Here is a 22715-nt window from a genome sequence, read left to right as displayed (position 1 = left end):
AAACGCCACATTGGTCGCTGCATTTCACTGTGCTTTGTGACATTTTTTCCTTTTGCGCGAATAAGCCGTTCGCCGGAGATGTGTTAAAAGCATAGACTGTAAAAAAATATGGACGTAGTGTCCGTGATGTCACCCGTAGGTTTCTGAAGAGCGTTTTTGACATAGACAGTAAAAAAAATGGACACAGCGACCCCATTGATTTCAACGGAGACTGAAGCCCGATTATTGCACTTCCTGCCTGATGGCTGAGCGACTGTGCAGGCTTAAACTGAGCTTGACGACAGTCTGACAGTTGTAAATCTTCTAGTACCTGTGACAAGACAAATCTGAATCACCTAATTCCTCAAACACGTTGATGAAATATTTTGTCCTGTTGCTTTTATGGACTCTCTATCTATGGGCTTCTCCCTTGACTTTATGCCTCTACGATTGCCTCAGACAGTAAAAGATTGCCTGCGAGCTTCTCCTCTTGTCTACGGTAACTGCTCTATTGTGCGACACAGAGTCGCGTGGTTATGGCGCAATCGTTAGCCTATTTTTACAAAAACGGCTTCTACGGGGCCATAACGTAAGATACAAAGTAATGGAGCCTTTTATACATTGTCGTGTTTCTTTAGAAATAAATAATGGACAAATTAAGTCTTTGGACACCTCAGATGTAAAGTTATTCGCTGTCAAAGTGACGCCAAAATGAATGGGAGTCAATGGAATGCTAACAGCAGGAGAAATTCTGCTACAATGGCAGCTCCCGTGAAGCTTCAGTTTCCCACCCTTGGTTTTTGAAGCCTAAAGTGGGCGGGGCCAACCGTCACCATCTTGGCAGCGCATCATCTCTCGTCACTCCCGGATAAAAGAAAATGGGCAAAGAGGCGGGATGTGGGTGGAGCTGAGGTGCTAATGCTATGCTACTGGCCTCGCGCTAAAGTGACAGCTGAATGTAGAAGTAAAGCCAATAGTTAAAGTTCATGTTTTTGCCCTTCGAAATACTATAATAATTAAAAGACGTAACTAAAAGTGAGACTATGTGTATCGTGATGCATTATTATTCGGCTAGTTAAAAATGTATTATCATGCAGTAACTTACAATATTGCTCTGAGCTTGTGCGTGTGACAGTGATTCATGCTCATACATGTCAGTCAGCACGGCATCGCACGTCAAGTTCGTAAAGAGCTTTATTCAGTTCAGTCGATGTTAAAATCTGATTTTGGCCGCCTCTCAATTTCTCAAATGGTTAAACCAAAACTATTACCTCAGAAGTTCAAGTAAGTGCACTAGAAATCCGCGCTCATTCAAGGGTGTGCATCTATTGCATGGACGGAGAGAAAGCACTGACACCTGCAGGATTTCATCTCACGGTACTTTTTATTTAACACTTAAAAGTTAAATAAGCATATCTGTTCCATGAGAGCAACGGTACCGCATAAAGAGTGTAGCCTGTATACTCCAAAAAGCAATGAAATTGTCAGACATCCATTAGTGCATGTGAGGAAAACAACTGGAAATACAGCGCTGGTTGTTCTCTCCATACTCGACAACGACGGAATCCAACGGCGTGGGCAAAGGTATAATGCGTATTAAATTGTATGAAATAATCCTGAAGAAAGCACAAACACTGCAGATATGGCAAGTACAGCAGCTGCTGGAATTAGCTGAGGATGACGTTAACAGATAGACAAACGTCGGCTAGCAGTTACTGCAGCCTCAATCCACCAGTCACTCAAGTGGCCACACCCTTAATTATGCAGAACTTTAAGGCTTAATATAATTTAAACGGATGAGTTGTAAAAAAAATCACGCCCCTCACAGTTGTCATGAAGGGCAAAATTAGCTATAGACCACAACCATTTTTTGCTCCAGGCTGTAAACATTTTTTTTTCTGCTGTAAAGTTGGGGATTTTAACATGGGGGAGATACAGATTTGACTCACTTTTGAAGCCTGCCTCAAGCGGCCAGTCGATGAATTGCAGTTTAATTCACTTCCGTGTTGGTTTCAAGAGAGAGACGGGGAGGTTGCCGCTTGGTTAAAAGATAGCGGAGTGCATTCATAATTATTAGGCTGCCGGTATAATAATCATCCTGGAGCCAGGTCTGAGTGAGTAATTTACTCTTTAAAATAAAATACTTTCTTTTACTCATTTAAGACTGCTATTATGAGGACACTCGACAAAACAGACAGTTTGGCATAATTTGTGTGTTATGGTTCGTTCAAGCCCGAAAGAGAACTCTATACTGACGCACATTTTTCTCTGGGTTGTGTGTGTGTGTGTGTGTGTGTGTGTGTGTGTGTGTACTTTAGAGGAACGAGTGTGTGCCGCCTTGCACTTCTGATAGTCTGAGGAGCCACTCGTGTTGCTACTTCTCCGGCGCCACCAGCTTTGTTTTGGGTCTGACGAATCGACGCGCATATTTTGCGTCAACGTATTTTTTGCGTCGACATAATCGATGACGTTGACGTGTTGTCCCAGCCCTAAGAACAACACAACCTTCTTTTGCAACAATGTCACAGAAGAAAGTGACATAAGCAAAAAAGCTACGCCAAATCAAATCAGAGCAGCCAGACTGAAACGGATATCCGTAAAATGTAATTGGAATAGGATTTCAAACCACACGTAGCTTAAAATGGATGTTTTGTGAAAACTGGACTTCATGTGATTTCTTTGACATTCACACTTTCTAAATACAATGGGGTGCCAAGTGGATATGCACAAAAATCTAATTTGGACTGACATTCTGAACGAGGCTTAAATGATGATAAAACTTTCATTTTGGGTAAACTATTTCTTTAAGCTCTCAAAAATGTATAATTACATCAATGTTTCTCTAAAAATAATTGATATGAAAAAAGGGTTAGTTTCTCAACTGTGTGTCATGTGAAAAAAAACACTGTTAAAATAGATAATTTGATGCATGTGATGAATTTGTCTGAAGCTCTTTATGTTTATCTGTTAATTAAAGAAAAACACACAGATCTTCACAACAATCACTGACACACCCGTTATAAACATCTGATACCCCTTACAAAACAGTACTACATGTACTGGCAATGCCATGGTATGCTGCTCCAGCTAATATTCTACTTATGAAACACCAAAACTGCACTATGGTCAGAGCCGGCGCCAGCCGAGCGCTGATGAGGGGGCGTCTGAAATACCGAGAGGGGGCGTTCACATTAACGCACGTCACCACTTTTTGCCAGGGTCGATCTTCTCCCCACCATTTTTTAAAACATCTTCGCGGCACGGATGTACCAATATCTATCCATTTCTACATCTCCAGTTAACTAGCAGAGGATTCATTTTGTTCGTTTGTCAAATTAGAGTTGTTCTAGCGCTGAAATGTGTTGCTTTTTAAATCAAGTGAAGTGATCAAAGTGCTCGTTGCCGCTGCGATCAGTGAAGCGGATACAGTATTGTCTGGAGGCTCGCACAGTTTTCACACTGACGCGCGTTTCAATCTGACGCGCGTTTCAATCTATCGCTGTTGCGGAGCGACTCTATTCGTTACGGTGAAATCACAAAATAAAATGCACACAAACGTGTCCCTGCTTGATATAGACTGTTATAGACGATTGATAAGACGTTTTGATGAGAGAGAAAAAAAACTTTTTGCTAAAAAGGCTTAGCCTTCCTGGCCACGGACTTGAGACAATATACAATTCGAGTGAAATTTTCTCCCTCAGAAGCACCCTGACTGCTTCTACTAGTTCCTTTTATAAAGAAATGCTGCACATAATTGCTGGTCTAGGATCAGTTTACTCCACTCCATAACCGAATGATAAGCGCGACTGGGCTGGCTCAGCTGTGGTGTGTGGGAAACGACGTAAACTGCATCCGTGCGCACGCGCAGAGATAATTCATGCGCGTGATGATTCATTTTATGCAGGATTTATGCTTTTTTTTTCGATAAACAATTTTTAAATAAATTAAAGCAATATAATTTATAAATTGCAGGATTTATGCATTTTTTTCGATAAACAATTTTTAAATAAATGAAAGCAATATAATTTATAAATTGCGATGTTTTTATTAAATTGTGATCACTTTAAATACAAATTCATTCATTTGCACGTTGTGTCCGAGCCCGGCCCGGCCCGACAAATTAACTGTAATTATGAGCCCGAGCCCGAGCCCGATTTAAACCCGACGATTTTTTAATACGTGGGTCGTTATAACTGACGTTCTCAACTACTTTCTATGTTACTTTCCCCCGCCCGCAACATTAATGTTTTGTCCCGCTCCTGCCCACAAATAGACTTTTTTTCTGTACCTCCAAAATACAAATACTACGTGTCGCCATCATACACATCAGACATCAGCATAAATGCTCCTGATAAATTTGTTACTAAAGCATTAACTTTAAAGCTTGTTATTGCTTATTAAAGCACACATATAGTTGTTCTTGTTGCTTTTCTGCAACAGATGAATAAAAATTTATTAGTTTTTATATGTTTTATTCATAAATATTTCTAGTTTGAGGGAGTCCCGCGATTCGCGAATCGTTTTATTCTCCCGCAACCCGCACACACAGAGTGATGTTCATTACCGCCCGCGCTCGGCCATCAAATCTAGTCCCGCGCCGCACTCTATTGCGTTGGGAGTGCACGTCTCTAGATCAAAGGCCCGGCCCGGCCCGAGGATAGTGACGGTAAATATCGTCGGTTCGGGTCAAGTTCGGGCTCGGGCAGAGAATCTAAGCTCTAATTGAGAGTGACATAACCACAAAACTAAACAACGAGGGCATCATCAACACATGATGCCATGTCTAAACGCAGGATTTTGCTGCATTAGGTAAGGCAATGTTTATTTGTATTGGCTGCCAGGCATACAGTACTGCTTGTTTTTTTGCTCAAATTAACAGTTTGTAAACGTATAGTTGCGCTAATAACAAATGAGTTAACGGGAGCGTTTATACTGGGACGTTTAAGTTGTTGCTAGGCGACGTTGGTTAAAACTACATGGTTAGGAAATCTATTTAAATGCAGGGGAAGCGCACATCTTAGCCTTACCCTGGAGTTGGTTCACCCTCCGCCTATGCCGACTCTCCCGATTGCCCCCGATATGCATTATTCAACCTTGAAATTATGGAATATCCGTTCTACAGTCCGTAGCCGTCGTGTGATCTTTCCCGTATGAGAAATTTAACGTAATGCTAGGGTGAGCGAGCACGCAAAATCAAACGACCAATCAAAATTCGACTTTGTCTAACAGACTGTCCTTAATTAAAATATTATTAATTTAGCTTAATATTCACAAAAACAAGAAAATGTGTAAATGTAATTGGCAAATGTGATTTTTAAATAGCATATTTTATCAGTAAAATCTCGTTTACATTCATGGTGATCTGAGGGGGCGGGAGAGTCCCGTTGAGGGGGCGTCGCCCCCTCACGCCCCCCCGTGGCGCCGGCCCTGACTATGGTACGGTAGCCTAACACTTTAAATTAGGGTCCAATTCTCACTATTAACTAGTTGCTTATTAGCATGCATATTACTAGGATATTGGCTGTTTATTAGTACTTATAAAGCACATATTAATGTCTTATTCTGTATGACCATATTCTACATTCCTAATCCTACCCAATTCCTAAAACGTAACAACTAGGTCTACTTTACTAACTATTAATAAGCAGTAAATAAGTTTATTTAGGCAACAGTCATAGTTAATAGTTAGTTAATAGTGAGAATTGGACCCTAATCTAAAGTGTGACCCTATAGTACTTAGATTCATTTTGAAAAAAGAAAGAAACACTTAAAGGATTAGTTGACCTCAAAATGAAAATTTCCTAATAATTTACTCAATGCCCAATTTTTTTTTTTTAATTGACCAATCGTTTCGCTAGATAAGATCCTCTTTCCTCAGCTGCGATCGTGCACAGTCCGTTGAAGCACTTCAAAGACCTTTGAAACTGCATTGATTTGGACTTCAAAACAGTGGCTGCCATTGAAGTTCATTATTTGAAGAAAAATCCAGAAATGATTTCCTCAAAAAACTTAATCTCTTCCACTGAGGAAAGAAATACATGGATATCTTGGATGGCATTGGGGTGAGTAAATTATTAGGACATTTTCATTTTGAGGTGAACTAATCCTTTAAAATTCACAGTTGTGTAACATTTACAACTAATATACTGCTCACTAAAAGTAATGTGTGTGTGTGTGCACACAACTGACTCACTCACCTGTCTGAACATGTTAAGAACGACATGTTCGTTCATAACACCACAAGCAAGGCTGAATTCGGAATTAAACACTGCCATACTACTTTAAATTGCATAAAGAGTATGTTATTCCGAATCCAGCCTCAGAAACATTTGGAGAGAACTTTTACATTTTTTCAGCAACTTTCATTTGACAGTTTTTTCGTTTAATGAGCTTCATGTGAATGTATATTAACACGTCCATTCGGATTATTTGCTGACCTTTATAATCACTTATCTCAGTCATATTTCCTTAGGTAATTAAGTTGTCATCTTCAGCACTGTAAGTTATTGTGTCTTGGTCCCGTTTTGTATTCTACCGCAACACACTAACCGTCCGTCTAGAAATCAAGTTAAACTCTACTCTGAAGCTCTGAACTCATTAGAATGTATTCACAATTGTATTAATCTCAGATTGTTAGAGATGATCAAACAAAATCTCAAATCCAGATTGAAAATGTGATTAAACAGAGAATGCATTTAGCAGTGCATTAATTAGCCTATATACCATATACGTAGCTACAGTAGCCTAGACTTGAGAAAAACACAAAGATACTTACTGTCGCAAACTGGCCTCTAATCACAGTAAAGTTAACTACTAATACAAACGAACATTTACAACTAACGTTAAAACAAACACCGACGAACAATTTTCTATAAGTTTAGATCTTACCTTTATCAGCTGATGTCACACAAAGACTGCCAAACGGTGAGAACTGTTCAAATTGTAAGATACGGTCTTCATTCACAGATAACTTATTAGGCTACTCTTAACTCATAAGCTAGTTTGCTTATTTAGAAACATCAACAAAAACATAATAGGACCCCAAAGGAAAAGTTCAAACGAGCTCCACCCGAGTGAGCAGGGTTGCCAGGTCTTCTTCTTCTTCTTCTTCTTCTGTGACTTTTATTGGCAGTTTGCAATCTATGTGCATTACCGCCATCTACTGGAATAAGGTGTGATCACATTGGGACGTGAAAAAAAAAAAAAAAAAAAAAAAAAAAATTGGAACCAGAGCCCAAGCTTCAGCTGGCGCTACGTGTTTAGCTCCTCCAGCTTCAACCTCAACTCAACCTCCATATATAAAAAAAAAAAAACCACTAAAGTCTTCTTGCTAACTGTGTTTTTTTAAGAAATTCTATCACTGCTTTTATTGTAGAGTGTGTTCCTGGTAGTTTCAACAGGTTGCTTAAATTAACAGACTTCTTTGTTACCCTCTTAATTTTTTCTCTCTCTTCAAGGTACTGCCTACATGTCAGAAGTACATGCTTCACAGTTTCAGTTTCCGTACAATATGGGCACATTCCTGTCTCATGTTTCCCTATTATATGTAGGTTGCTGTTCAGTCCTGTATGTCCTAACCTTAGCCTAGTGAACCATGTTTCCTCCTGTCGTGATAATGAACTCATTTTTTTAACTGTCACATTTTGTTGAATACTATATAAATGCCTACCTTTTTCCCCCTTATCCCATTTATCCTGCCAGAGTTTATGAATACCATCTTTAATTATTGTTTTAATTTCTGATTTGCTGAGTGGTACCTGTATTTCTACTTGTTCTGCTTTAAGTGCTTCTTTTGCCAACTCGTCTGCCTTCTCATTCCCCTCAATACCTGTGTGCGCTGGAACCCAAGTGAACTGTGTTATTAGCTTCTGTTGCTTTATTCTGAATAATATCTGATGAACTTCGTCTAAAAGATCCTGCCTGCATTCAGATTTCCCAGTCTGGATGCTAGTTAAGGAGGACATAGAGTCTGAACAAATAACCGATTTATATGGCTTCACTTCTTCTACCCACTGTAGTGCCATTATGATGGCCGTCATTTCTGCAGAGAAGATTGAGAGGTGGTTTGAGGTTCTTTTTTGTATTGTGACTTTATATTTAGGAATGTATACAGCCACCCCCGTTTTACATGCTGGTTCTTTGGATGCATCTGTAAATATTTGTACTGTATCATTATATTTTACTTCTATATACTGTTGTACACTTTGACACAATCCCGTCTTAACTATGTTTTTAGTCTCTAAATTAACTACAGGATAGCAAAAAAACCAAGGAGGAGTTATGCTCAAGTTAACAGTTTTGCTGCAGGATATATTACTGATTCCCATTTCATCTGCCTCTTTTTTACTACTCCATCCAAAACTATTTTCCACAATGCGACCATATTCCCAGCATTCCTCTAACACCAATTTTGTAGGATGTATATTCTCATGCCCTTGTAAGTTTACCCAATATGCTAGAGAGAGCTTTAACCTCCTAAGATCTAAAGGCATTTCCCCTACTTCCACCTGCAGCGCTGAGATAGGTGATGTTCGGAAAGCTCCACTACACAGCCGGAGAGCTTTGGCCTGCAGCCTGTCCAATTCAGCCAATGTCGTTTTAGCTGCTGTTTTATATACTGTACATCCATAATCAAACACTGATCGGATTATTGCTATATAAATTATTTTCAAAGAAGAGCCTGATGCCCCCCAATTATAACCTGATAGACACTTTAAAAGATTAATTGCTTTCTTACATTTTTCCACCATTTTCTGTACATGATTTCTAAAAGTGAGTTTACTATCAAACCACACACCAAGATATCTTAACTCATAAACCTGTTTGAGAGATTGCCCATATATCTTAAGATCTATTGTTGGTTTTACCCTGTTGTGGAAATTCTTTCAACACCTTATACAACAGTTGAAGAACAAATGAAGATCTCGAAAGTTATAAGTATACGTATTTATTTCTTGCAAGAAAGGCAGTTCACACACAGACAGAGTCTGACATGAGAAGGGCCAAAGTCTTCTCTTTTCACAGAGTTTATATACCCAAAAGATCCCCCCTCCTCTGAAGATCTTTGGACTAAGGCCCCTGCACGTGGACAGTTTTCAGTTCCCCTACCCTTATCAATGCATCTCCACAGTCAGCACAAATGTCACTTTAAGAAACACCTAACCAAACATGTCTCGCTCTTGATGCACTCTAAATTATCTATTGCTAAGAAAAACTAATCATTCTGTCCCCTTGCACTGTCCCTTTGACCTCTTTGCAAAGAAGACACTATTGAACTATTTGCAAAGAATATTAATGCATCCTGCAACTTCCTCAACACATCTATGTTTTGTAAAACACACAAGCAGATATAAGTTTCAAAAGATACATTCAAAAGAAATTTCCTTTACATTCCACCCCTTTTTCATATCTTGAAAATAAAAACAAAACAGAAATTTCATTTATAAAAGTAATCATAATACAAAAATAAGAAATGAAGTAAAAGAAATGAAAAAAAAAAAAAACACCACACTATTTGATTAAGTAAAAGAAAATAGATGAAAGAAAACACCACACTATTTGATATTCATCCATCGTCATGGTTTGCCGGTCCGACCTTTCCCATAACATTTTCATTAGTCAAACTCATGAGCATTTACTTCCACACTATCCAAAACTTCAGCAACGTGAATTTCTGTATTAATCAGGTTTCGTGGCCTGAATTTTCTCATCGTTACATATTCACCACCCAGGTCTATTTCCATCAGCCTATTTGTTGCAATCCTGGAAATTATTGATTTAGTACAAGAAATTACACACGGTATTGAAATTAATACTATCAGACTTATACCCAGTACAGGCGCACCTATGGATTTTAACCACCTGGACCACCCTTCTAGCCCCAAAAACCACTCATCCAGAAAGCTTCCCATATCGTGTGGAGTGGCTATGGTGTCTTTCATGTGTTGGATAATATCTGACACATTTTTATGCATATCAGGTAAATTGAAACAGCATGATGTCCCCAGCATTTTACAAACTCCGCCTTTTTCTGCGGTAATCATGTCCAAGACAAGCCTATTCTGGATTACAGCTTCTCTAATTCCGTGTAATTCTTCATTTAACAAATTTAAAGCATCTTCAGTATCGTTAGCTAGTTTTAAAACCTGCCATGCTAACCCATTAATCTTTAACAGACTTGCAGCAGTTCCTCCCCCTGGTAAGAAAGACCATCCTGTCATTGCTACTCTGCTAGTCCATGGGTCCCATAGCTTTGTTCCTTGATACATCATAGGCATACTCTTTGACACTGCTCTTTTCTCCCTGCGGTTGTCATTGGGTTGTTGTTTACCATCTGTCCTGTATATACTGGTACCTACGTCTAAAAGGGCTGGATAACAGCATCCAATCCAATCTTGGGGTAAAGAGTGATATGCAGTTTGTCCACATACCCACACTGTAGCAGCGGTGCTGTCATTAAACGAACTCTTTGTTAAAGCGCAATCAATGCCTTTTCCCTCTATTTCACATCCTTTATCTGTCAAGTCTACTTCCGTATGACAATAAGATCGTCCAAGCTTTATCAGTCTTTTCCCGTCTACTTCTTTCCCTCCTTTTCTACACATACATATATCTCCAACCTGCGGCTTTACTGCCCATACATTCTTTTTTCCACCTGTGTAATGCTCCGTCGGATTTGTACAGCCGACATCCCTTTCTTCACTACTTCTATTTTTCATTACCTCTGTCATTCTCAATGTTTCCCACATTCCACACGAAATTAACCCCTTTAATTCGTTCAGGTGTTGGCTCTTTAACGGATGTGCTTTCCAAGTTCTATCCATCTGTAGACACCACCAACACGATTCTGTTATCTCCAGCACTTGTCTCTGCAAAACACTCAACATACAGGCTTTGTTACCCTCACATTGTGCTCTAGCATGCAGAACTGTTCTATCTTTATGGTCTAGCCCAAATTGGTGTTCTAACCATTGTTCTTCTTCTTCGTCTACACCTTTGTCATTTATCATTGAGTCAAATTTCCCTCCATTTTCAGGTTGCTCAAGCATTGTTATAGTAAATGGGACATACGTGCCTTTTCCTGAAGTCCACCATACACAAAAATATGTACCTCCCCAGTCACCATCTCCCCAATTTCCTGTAGTCAGAGTAACCTTCAATTTTACATTATGATTTTCGATTAGTTCCTCAAATTTCATTTTATAAACCATCTGGGGATCACCATGACCACATTTAGAGGTATATTGAGGATTTTCACTTTTCCCTGCATTTTTTAACAGCCCGTTCTTTATGGCTTCTTGGTTACCCCCATAAACATCTTTCCAGGCACATGGCTTCTTACAAAAATACATAGCCTTTCCCCACTCTCTAATAGCTTCTTCCTGTGCATACCCTGATGCTGAGATGGGGTCACATATTATTGTGAGTTTAGATCCTTTCCCTTTTGTCATACCCAATTGGACACCTTCCTGTCCGAATACCTGGAGGCACCCACTAATTAAGAGGATAACTTTTAGTAACATATTGCCACCTGGTATTACCACGCCAGGCCAAGAAATGTTCTTGTGAAAATGCTAGGAGTCCTGTTTCCCTATGTATCGTTGGTCTCAGGGCAGGTCTAGTAGATATTATTAGACAGTTAACTGCAATGCCCACTCCGTCAAAACACCACAGAGTTCTTGACGCGGTACGTACTACTCCTAAAATTGCAGAATCGTCCTGTACTATTGATTCGTCCTCTCTCCAATGACGATGGTCTTCTAGTGAGTAACCGACAGGCTGACAAGCAACTTTGGTTAGTCTGGCACCTGTTTCGTACTCGTCAGCTGTGAATGGGATCCTCCTTCCGTTGCAGCTACCGCATGAGCTGGCACCGTTGCAGCTACCGCAGGAGCTGGCACTTTTCGACAGTGCGTCCCATGGATCCACGGCACCTTCTCTGCGACCTTCACAGCAGTGTGAGTGACCAGTAGCACCTGGTATGGCCCTTGCCACCTCTTTTGTTTCCAGTGCTTCCTTCTAAAGTCCTTGATGACCACGAAATCTCCAGGCCGGATGGAATGCAGAGGTCCGTCTGCCACCTCCGGTACAGCTGCCTTTACCTGTCGAGATATATCAGAGAAAACCTTATCCAGTTCAACACAATAATTCAGCATATCTTTTTCACACAAAGCAGTGTCAGGCAATGTTCTTTGATCGTGTGGTTCCCAGCCCATATGTGGTGGTCTCCCAAAGAGGATTTCAAACGGGGAGAGATTTACCCTCCCTCTGTGTCTCATTCTCATGTGTGTGAGTGCTATGGGCAGTGCTTTTGTCCATGACAAATTCGTTTCTTCACATATTTTAGACAATTTTGTCTTGAGGGTCTGGTTCTCCCTCTCTATAGCTCCCGCTGATTCCGGATGGTAGGAAGTATGGTACTTCCATGACACCCCTAAATATTTTTCTACTGCGGAAATGGCCTGATTCACAAAATGTGTTCCATTATCACTAGAAATTTTATCTGGTATTCCCCACCTGGGAACAATTTCTTGTAGTAGAAGCTTAGCCACCCCTTTGCTGTCTGGGTGCTTTGTTGGCATTGCTTCGACCCATTTGGAAAACATGTCTACTGCGACCACACAGTATTTTTTCCCTTCACTTGGTGTTCATTCAATGTAGTCAATCATGACGTGACTAAAAGGTTTGTCTGGGCTGGGATGCCCCACTAGTTTCATTGCCTGACCCTTACCCACATTATTTGTTGCACAAATCATGCATCTGCTGCAATACTCCTGGGCCACTGTGGAAAAACCTTTTGTAAACCAGTTATTTTGTATACATTTCAGCATCCCTCCTTTTGACGTGTGGTCCAATCCATGCGTCAACTTAGCAAAAGCTGAAAAGAAATGTTTAGGTAAACATGGTTTGTCATCAGGTCCCCTCCAGATACCTGCAATGTAAGTAGCCCCTGCCTGCTTCCATTGTTTCTTGTCAATATCAGAGCTAAATTGTTGCATGGCTTGAACTGTACCCAGAGGTTCTGGGCGCACAGCCAATTTAACTGCACGAGTCACAGAAAGAGGAAGCAGGACTGCAGCTTTTGCAGCTAAATCAGCTTTTCTGTTACCCTCAGAGACCTCGTCTCGGCCTGTAGTGTGAGCCTGGCATTTGCAAACAGCAATGGCAGAGGGGAGTAGAAGAGCATCCAACAAATCTTTTACCAAGGAATGATTCAGGATCGGCTTACCATCAGCTTTCATGAACTTCCTGTGTTTCCATAATGCCCCAAAATCATGCACAACACCAAAAGCATACCTGGAGTCCGTGTAAATGGTGACACGTTTGTCCTCAGCCAGGGTACATGCAGTTGTGAGTGCTACCAACTCCGCCCCCTGAGCTGAAAAGGAAGGAGGCAAAGCTTCCTGAGCCAGAATATCAGTAGATGAGACCACAGCAAACCCAGCTCTATTTTTGCCAAACTCGTCCCGACTCGATGAGCCATCCACGAATAGGATGAGATCGGGGTTCATCAAAGCCTCACTCTGCAAATCCACTCTGGGGTTGCAAACTTCCTCCAGAACACTAATACAACAATGGGGCTCCCCCTCCCCCTCAATGGGGAGAAGTGTAGCTGGATTTAGCACTGTGCATCGTTTGACATGAACATTTGGCATTTCTAGCAACACAAAATTGTACCTCAACCATCGTGCTGTTGATAGATGTGATGTCTTTTGTTCTAGCAAAATCATGGCCACAGCGTGAGGGACTAATAAAGTCAATTCCCCAAACCCCACAAACTCATTTGAAGCCATGACAGCTTTTTCAGCAGCAGCTACTGCTCTCAGACAGGGAGGAAGTCCCTGTGCAACACTGTCCAGTCTGGAGGAGAAATAGGCCACTGGGCGCAGTTTTCCTCCATGCTCCTGTAATAAGACTGAAACCATATGCCCTTTTCTTTCATCCGCAGTTTGTGTGAAAGGTCGGCTTGGGTCCGGTATCTCAAGAGTAGGGGCAGTTTGCAAAGCATGTTTCAAATCAACAAAAGCCTGCTCAGCCTCAGGAGTCCATGTCAACGTATCTTTTGCAGCCATACTGTTACCATAAATCATTTTGAGTTCATCTGAGATGAACGTTCTACAATATGATGTCATACCCAAAAAAGACATCATTTGTTTCTTTGTTATAGGTTTTGGAATATTCTGAATGGCTGTCACTCTTTTGTCTGAGAGTGACTTCCCTTCAGCTGACAGGACGTGTCCTAAAAATACGACAGATGTCTGTGCCACAGACACTTTGCGAGGGTTAACCTTGTGACCCTGCTCAGCCAAATGTGTCAACAGAGCCATTGTTGCAACTTTGCATACTTCCACTGACGGACAGCATAGCAAAATATCGTCGACGTATTGCAACAAAGCGACGCCTTCCGGCAGGTATAATGGCTCTAAGCTTCGTTTCAGCGCTTCGTTATAAATTGTTGGGCTTTCGCAATACCCTTGACACAATCTTGTAAAAGTATACGGTTTTCCATTGAAATTGAAAGCGAACCAGAATTGAGAGTCTTTATCAACTGGTACACTGAAGAAGGCATTTGAAATGTCTACCACAGTGTAACAGACTGTCTTGGGCGGAATTTGAGACAGTATTGTATACGGATTTGGCACGTTCGGAGCTCTGGCCTGTACAGCGCTGTTGACCGCTTGGAGATCCTGGACGAATCTCCATTCAGTCGGCTTCCCGCTATCCCTGATTTTCTTTACTGGGAAAATAGGTGTTCTGACAGGTGAATCTGGACACGGCACAATCACGCCCTTTTCCAGTAATGAATTAAATACTGGAGTGATACCATCAATAGCCTCTTGTTTTAGAGCATATTGCATCTTCTTAGGTCTGTAATCACTTTTTGGAGTGATTTTAACAGGGTCACACCCTTTAATCAGACCTACGTCGTATTTGTCACGTGCCCAGAGTCCCTGTGGAACTGCTTCTAAACCCTCAGGAATAGACATTTCCTCATTTTTGGTCATTGTATTATCACACAACACTTCAACAGTCCTAATCCCCTTTATTTGTTTTCTTAGTGGCTGTTTGTAAAACCCTGTGCTCTCAGATTGCCACACATTCTTGTCAGTGGCTGGAAACCAGTCTGTTAATGAGTCACACTGTTTCACAAAAGGCCCCAAATCTTGCCACTCAGCAGTGTGTGGTTTTGCAAAGAGAGATGTGTGGGACGGCCCCCACCACATCATACAGTGCAAGCTGACTATCAGTCAATTCAATCTTTACAACACACCACTTATCTGACCAGAATAGCTCTGAGGACTGCAGTTCCTCAATCTCTATTTCAGTCCATTTTTCAGCAAAAATTTCATCTGGCTCACTGCTGACGTGACATGTACAATGCAAATCACTTTCTTCCATGAAATCATGGTTAGGAGACATCCTATTTGTGGCTTTGCTTTTTAGCCCACTTTGAGGAGTGCTCCATTCAAACACATACAATATTTCAGCAGGCATTTGTATCCTAGTCATATCAGCAGTGAGGCCATTGTCATCACAGTACAAATTCAACTTCAGCTTACACATTAAATCTCTGCCCAGCAGATTACACGGACAAGTTTTTGTCACAAGAAAAGCGTGCGCAAATAAGTGATCACCAATCTGACAAGATAAATCTGTAGTATATGGTTCCCTCACCAGATGCCCTGTGGCACTCCTGGAGGTTGCCCATTTACCAGATAATACAGTTAAATCAGGCAATTCTGTATGCTTAATTACGGAGTTTGTTGCTCCTGAATCAATTAAAAACTTAACTTTTCTGCCCTCAACCTTTACTTCAATCATTGGTAATCTAGCAGATGCTTTATACATTTGTACAGTGTTTGCAAGCAAGATTTCTTCATTGCAAGAAGCAGAAATAGAAATGAGATTAGACATATTTACCAACTGGGAGTCAGACCTCTCACCGTCGCTCCCCTCCCCCTCTCAATCTCCTTGCTTCTCTGGTTGTTGATGTTGCTGAACTCCTTTTTGCCTTGGAGGATATGGACAGTCATTTTTCCAATGTCCCTGTTGTCCGCAGTTAAAACAGGCTTCAGAGTCTATTGCGGGTCTGTTACCCACTCCTCGTCCTTTTCCTCCTCGCCTTCTTCCTCTTTTACCTCCATCTCCACCTCTTCTCGGATGATTTTCCATCATCAAACTTCCCATTTTCAGCAGAGCAAGTTGAGTGTCTTTGTCAGTCTTTTTCTGCTTAGTCTTGGCTTGATCTCTTAGCAGCTGTTGTTGATGGGTTGCGTGTCGTCGGATTTCTTCCAGGCGCGCTTGATGATAGCCCACGCAAGATGTTTTCACCTTTTTCCCTATTTCAGGGTCCAGGCCATCTAGGAAAACAGTTTTTAAATATTCTTCATACGTACTTATGCCGGGTGGGACCACAGCTCCCTCGGCTGGTGGACCTGGTTCAGTCAAACCACTGCACTGGTCAAATACTTCTTTCAGTCTTTGAAAAAAATCTTCGGTGTCCTCTCCGTCTTTCTGCTTACACGCTCTGATCTTGTCGGTGTGGACGTGAGTTGGAAAAGCTGTTGCAAGTGAGGTTTTTAGCGCGTTGATTTTGCCCACATAGGCAGCGTTGCCCGCGTCCTCCCAGATTGGGTTCACCAAGCGTGCGTTTGTGGGCCAGCGCCCAGTCATTTTTGACAGCTTGGTAGGACCATGTTTCAGTTTCAAAAGTCTTATCAGTTCATCAATGGTTGGTCTGAATTCTTTGCAGAATGCTTCAATTTCCTCACCCAGTTGTTTTCCTCCTGCGTCCAGTTCAGACAAATGACAGGCTGCTTCTTTGATGTCCGCCTGTGTCCATGGTCTGTGGATCAGGATTGGACCTTCGTGTCCCGCGACTTCGATCATGGGTGCTCTGATCATCATCTCCTCATACTCCTCATCTTCCTCCTCCGCTGTGTTCCAATCGTCCTCCGCATTCAGGATCAGGAATCTTTTTCCTGAATCACCTCTTGTCAATGATCTGGTTTGGGGTCTAATAACTCCTTTACCTCGACCTGTCCTTGGTGGTTTTTCCTGGAGCCCTCTTTTGAGTCCTCCTTTTGTCGGTGATTTAGAATCAGCAAAACTTTGTGTTGGAGGAGCATAGGCAGGAGGGGCAGAGGGAAAAGTACCTGAAGCTGTCAGGTTTGTATATACGGGTGTTGACTTGTCCTCTTTTTTGTCATCTTCGTCAGGGTCTTGTCCTCCAGCCGCCTCTGGCTGTCTTTGCGGTTCATTGTCGACTGGCAGTTGCGGTTGGTAGGGGGAGCGGTGAGCCGGACAGCGGTCATCCTCAGCCAGGCGGGTTTTCATGCATCTCATTTCCTCGGAAGAATAAGAAACAGAGTTTAGTAAAGTTTTTCTGACCTCTTCTGCCTTTTCATTTTTATTATCTGCATTTCCTAATGGTGCTAATGCTGCATTTATCTGTTTTCTTTGTCTGATAATTGCCTCATTTAACCATACATCTATAATTTGACCATCGAGGTCATAATCATCTTTTTCTTTTCTTTTTGGACTTGTTTTTGTCCAATTTTCTTTAGTCTTTTGCAGATGGCTTACACTCAAACCCCCATTAAACCCATATTTTTTAATCATTTGTGGTATCCTGTGATGCCACCATGTTCCATTTTTCTTTGTCATAGAACTATAATTTCCGTTCGAGAAATTCACTGTCTCCAACGACTTTTTACTATTACTACTACCCATTTTTTACATTAATTAGCCTTTTTCCAGAGTATACCGTTCCGGAAATTTTCCGGTGTGGCCACCACACCCTGCCTAGTAGTCCGTCACTACTTGGTCTTTACTTTGAGACTTTCCCAGTGCGGCCACCGCACCCCGCCAATAATCGTCACTATTGGTCTTTACTGAGACTCCCACGTCTCACTGGCCCTTTTGGGAAATGTGCACGTCTCACTGGCCCTTTTAGAAATATCTTATTAATGTAAAAAATGTTTCTCACCGTGCTTTTTGCAGCGTGATTTCTTTTAATCAAGATCGCGTCCACCTAGGCCTTCCGTGGTGTCCACAATTCTCCCGTCACCTCAAAGTTGGGGGTTTGGAGCCATAGACTTTTTGTCTTGTGATCAGTCAATTGTTTCTCCCACGGAGGTCATCAGTTTTGCGATCCCATCCTCGTCGCCAGATTGTTGTGGAAATTCTTTCAACACCTTATACAACAGTTGAAGAACAAATGAAGATCTCGAAAGTTATAAGTATACGTATTTATTTCTTGCAAGAAAGGCAGTTCACACACAGACAGAGTCTGACATGAGAAGGGCCAAAGTGTTCTCTTTTCACAGAGTTTATATACCCAAAAGATCACCCCTCCTCTGAAGATCTTTGGACTAAGGCCCCTGCACGTGGACAGTTTTCAGTTCCCCTACCCTTATCAATACTCTAAATTATCTATTGCTAAGAAAAACTAATCATTCTGTCCCCTTGCACTGTCCCTTTGACCTAATGTAATGGAAATTTCTTTTGAATGTATCTTTTGAAACTTATATCTGCTTGTGTGTTTTACAAAACATAGATGTGTTGAGGAAGTTGCAGGATGCATTAATATTCTTTGCAAATAGTTCAATAGTGTCTTCTTTGCAAAGAGGTCAAAGGGACAGTGCAAGGGGACAGAATGATTAGTTTTTCTTAGCAATAGATAATTTAGAGTGCATCAAGAGCGAGACATGTTTGGTTAGGTGTTTCTTAAAGTGACATTTGTGCTGACTGTGGAGATGCATTGATAAGGGTAGGGGAACTGAAAACTGTCCACGTGCAGGGGCCTTAGTCCAAAGATCTTCAGAGGAGGGGGGATCTTTTGGGTATATAAACTCTGTGAAAAGAGAAGACTTTGGCCCTTCTCATGTCAGACTCTGTCTGTGTGTGAACTGCCTTTCTTGCAAGAAATAAATACGTATACTTATAACTTTCGAGATTTTCATTTGTTCTTCAACTGTTGTATAAGGTGTTGAAAGAATTTCCACAACAACCCTTTTCTTAGAAAAACAGATGAATTGCGTTTTTTCTACTGACAGATGGAACCCCCATTCAAATGACCATTTTCCAACCTGACTAATTGCTGTTTGCATCCTTTGCTGTAAATTATCTATATTACGGCCCCTCACCCACAATGCTCCATCATCTGCATATAATGCCCTGTTTATCCTTTGATTCACTCCATCAAACACATCATTAATCATTATATTAAAAAGAATTGGACTGCATACACTACCTTGTGGGGTGCCATTATCTATTGTGTATGTACTTGATAACTCTGATCCTATCCTTACCTCTATGGTTCTATCCTTTAAAAAATCTTTAATCCAGTTAAACATTTTACCACCTATTTCCATTTTATTCAACTTTATTAAAAGTCCTTCTTTCCACAGCATGTCATAAGCCTTCTCTTTATCAAAAAATATTGCCAAAACAGATTCTTTATTAACTTGTGCTTTACGTATCTCATTCTCTAGGCAGACTACAGGATCCATAGTTGTTCTTCCAGTACGAAAACCACTCTGGTATGGTGTGATCAGCCCTCTGCTTTCTAATGTGTGCCCTAACCTTTTAGTAATCATCCTCTCCATGAGTTTACATAAATTAGACGTTAAAGCTATTGGTCTGTAGCTTTTGACATTCGTTTTATCCTTTCCTGGTTTCCCTATAGGGACTATTACTGAATGTTTCCACCCAGTGGGTAATTTCCCTCGCTCCCAAATTTTATTATATAACACCAGTATCACATTTTTTGCCACATCAGATATTTCTTCAATCATTTTATAGCATATCCCGTCTCTCCCTGGTGAGGTATTTTTTACACCAATCAATGCTCTTTTTAGTTCAAACAATGTAAAATCTGCATCTAGTGAGTTCTCCCCCACCACTTTCATCCCCAGCATATCTTTATTATCTTCCATGATCCTCATTCTTATATCTAGCTCTTCACTAGAAAGGTTCTTTGAACTATGTAATTTTACAAAAGATTTTGCGAGCATCTCAGCTTTTTCTCTACTAGTTACTGCCTCAATACCACTATCTATTAATACTGGTAGTGAAAAGTCCCTTCTTATGCCACCCATCTTTCTAACCATTCCCCATATATCATTTATTTTAATTCCTGTCCCAATATTACTACAGAAATCTCTCCAGTATTTCCTTTTAGTTTCTTTTATAATTCTTTTAGTTTTAGCTTGTGTTCTTTTGTACTCCAATAATTTATCAAATGAATGATTAGATTTAACACCTTTAAAAGCTTTATTCCTGTTTTTAACAGCCTCTCTACACTCATCAGACCACCATGGTATCATTTTCTTCTTCTTTGCTCCAGATGTTTTACCTATTGTTTCCTCAGCTGACTTATGCATTATGTTAATAATCAAATTGTTTAATTCCTCAATGTCTTCACTCAAATTTGGCATCATTTCAATTAATTTGCTGCTTGTTTTAAAATTATACAGTCCCCAATTGACCTCTTTCATTCTCCATCTTGGAATCCAATTTTCTTCAAAACTAACATTTTGACTCCTTATCTTTACCCAGATAGGATAATGATCACTACCCATTGCATTATCACTTCTCACATCCCATATGCAAGAACCTGCTAGTTGTTGTGATACAAAAGTAAGATCTATTGCAGTTTCTACACCATGTGCTACATCGTATCTAGTGCCTCTTCCATCATTTAAACACACTAACTGATTATCATCCATAAAATCCTCAATAATGTACCCATCTCCATCTGTTCTAGCACTTCCCCACAGGGTATTATTTGCATTAAAATCTCCACATATTATAACTTTGGATTTTTCCACATCATATATACTCTCCAACATGTCTCTAGTTATTTTTTTACAAGGATTATAAAAATTTATTATTCTAGTTTTTGTTTTATTCACCCATACTTCAATTATAATTATCTCAAGCTCTTCACTACTGTTGATAACTCTATAATTAACACCATGTTGAATGAAGGTCATAACTCCACCACCCATAGCAAGGGTTCTATCCTTACGTACTGCTGTATATCCATACAATATAAAATCAAGTGAAGGTTTTAGCCAAGATTCCTGAATACAAATAATGTTAGGTATGACAGATTGCTCCTGAATGTGCTGTTTTAATTCTTGTCCGTTCGCAATTAGACTCCTCGCATTCCATTGTAGAATGCTTAGCATCATTATTAATCTCCACCACCACATGTTGATTGTGAATCTGATATCCCCATTCTAATTGTTGCATTGATGATCTCTACTGACATCTCTTCCATTTCAAAATATTTTTCTGCCGCTTTTGCAATTATCTTAATTCTCTCTGTTCGGCTACATGCTTGGGCAGAGCAGTTAATGATTTCCACCATAAATGCTACAAACTTTTTCTTCTCCACTATAAGTGTATCCTTGGTAATATTGCTACACTTATGCAAATTTTGAACTGGGGATTGAATCACAGGTGCTAATCTACTATTATCCTCATTAGATTTAACCTTTCTAATTGCCTCAACGTACGTTAGTTTTTCTTTTACCTTCACATGCTGAATTTGAACCGCTTTTTTATGTGCATCACATCCTTTGTAGGCAGCACTGTGCTCTCCTCCACAATTACAACACTTGATTTTAGCTCCTCTCTCACATTTCCCGTATTCATGTTCCCCTCCGCATTTGGCACAACGGAGTTTACTCTTACAAGCTGCTGCAATATGCCCAAAATGCTGGCATTTAAAGCATCTCATAGGGGGAGCGATATATGGTCTTAATTTATAGCTGACAAACCCAATTCTGATTCTTTCAGGAATTTTATCTTCCTCTAGAGTCAACAATACAGACAAGCTGGGCCCCTTAACACCATCTCTTGTAAAAGGTAAACGTTTAACTCTCATTACTTTCACTCCTCTTACATTATCCCTGATTTCTTCTTCAGTTATCTCAGTTGATACTCCAGATATTACTCCCATAACCTTCCTTCTGTCTTCCCATACTTGTGGTTTAACCTCCTTCCCAAGCAATGATTTACACTTCATTATTCCATGCTGCTGAACTCTATCTCTACATATAATCAGTAGATTCCCATCTCTTAAAGTTTTAACAAACCGTACTTCACCTACCAATTTATATATTGCATCACTAACCTTCAAGGGATTTGATGTACAAGGAGATTGAAATCGCAGAATGACTTTAATTTCAGAACTTTGTTCTTCCTCTCCTTTTTCTCCTTCAGATTCTCTCTGCTTTCTTTTCATTTTTTTCCGATTCACTATCCTCCATTCTTCGTTGTTTGATTTTCCCTCGTTACCTGTGTCTACCTCAATCTCACTTCCTTCATCCACCTCACTTCCTGCACCTCCCGGATCACACCTCATTCCTCTCAACTCAGCCATTCCGGGTTGCCAGGTCCCCCAAAAAATAATAATTTCAACCCAAATTACGGTGCCCTGGAAGGGACATGCTCGGTTCACGTAGTTTTCTAGTCAAGTCAAGTCACCTTTGTGTATAGCGCTTCTTTACAATACAGATTGTTCTAGCTTTACAGAGATAACAGGAAAATAATGCAACAAAGTTTGTTTCCAGAATAGAATTTAGCATCACAGTCCAGCTTAAGTAAATTCAGTGATGGTTCATTTTTGTTGTAAAAAAAGTTAATAATTTAGTTCATATAGCCGCTCTGGAGAAAACTGTGATTTCATCGTCCAGCTCAGTTCAGTTCTCATATAATGGTGT

The 22715-nt window shown here is 40.5% G+C and overlaps 2 protein-coding genes and 1 long non-coding RNA gene across 4 annotated transcripts in view; all 3 read right to left on the bottom strand.

Annotated features, from left to right (window-relative positions):
- The window catches only part of cd151l (CD151 antigen, like), an 86477-nt gene extending 79357 nt beyond the window's left edge, over positions 1-7120 (bottom strand). Inside the window, exon 1 of one of the 2 annotated variants that reach the window (XM_077248150.1) lies at positions 6868-7120. The gene's annotated coding sequence lies outside the window, so the exon portion shown is untranslated. The remainder of the gene's footprint in view (positions 1-6867) is intronic. The other variant, XM_077248151.1, reaches the window with a different exon arrangement.
- LOC143757198 (uncharacterized) overlaps positions 1-22715 on the bottom strand; it is a 208437-nt gene that overhangs the window by 92816 nt on the left and 92906 nt on the right. The gene's annotated exons all lie outside the window — the stretch shown is intronic.
- On the bottom strand, positions 8911-22391 carry LOC143757172 (uncharacterized). The gene is made up of 2 exons (XM_077248118.1): positions 22127-22391; positions 8911-12080 (listed from the first exon to the last, which is right to left on the bottom strand). The coding sequence occupies exons 1-2, from the start codon at positions 22373-22375 to the stop codon at positions 11775-11777; spliced, it is 555 nt and encodes a 184-aa protein (XP_077104233.1). The 5' UTR covers positions 22376-22391; the 3' UTR covers positions 8911-11774.

This window comes from Siphateles boraxobius, unplaced genomic scaffold (genome assembly GCF_051911475.1).
Source record: "Siphateles boraxobius isolate OS27281-9 unplaced genomic scaffold, OSU_SipBor_1 30, whole genome shotgun sequence".
Taxonomy (NCBI): domain Eukaryota; kingdom Metazoa; phylum Chordata; class Actinopteri; order Cypriniformes; family Leuciscidae; genus Siphateles; species Siphateles boraxobius.
The sequence above is the reverse complement of the archived record's forward strand: the minus strand, read 5'-3'. Positions and strand labels throughout refer to the sequence as shown.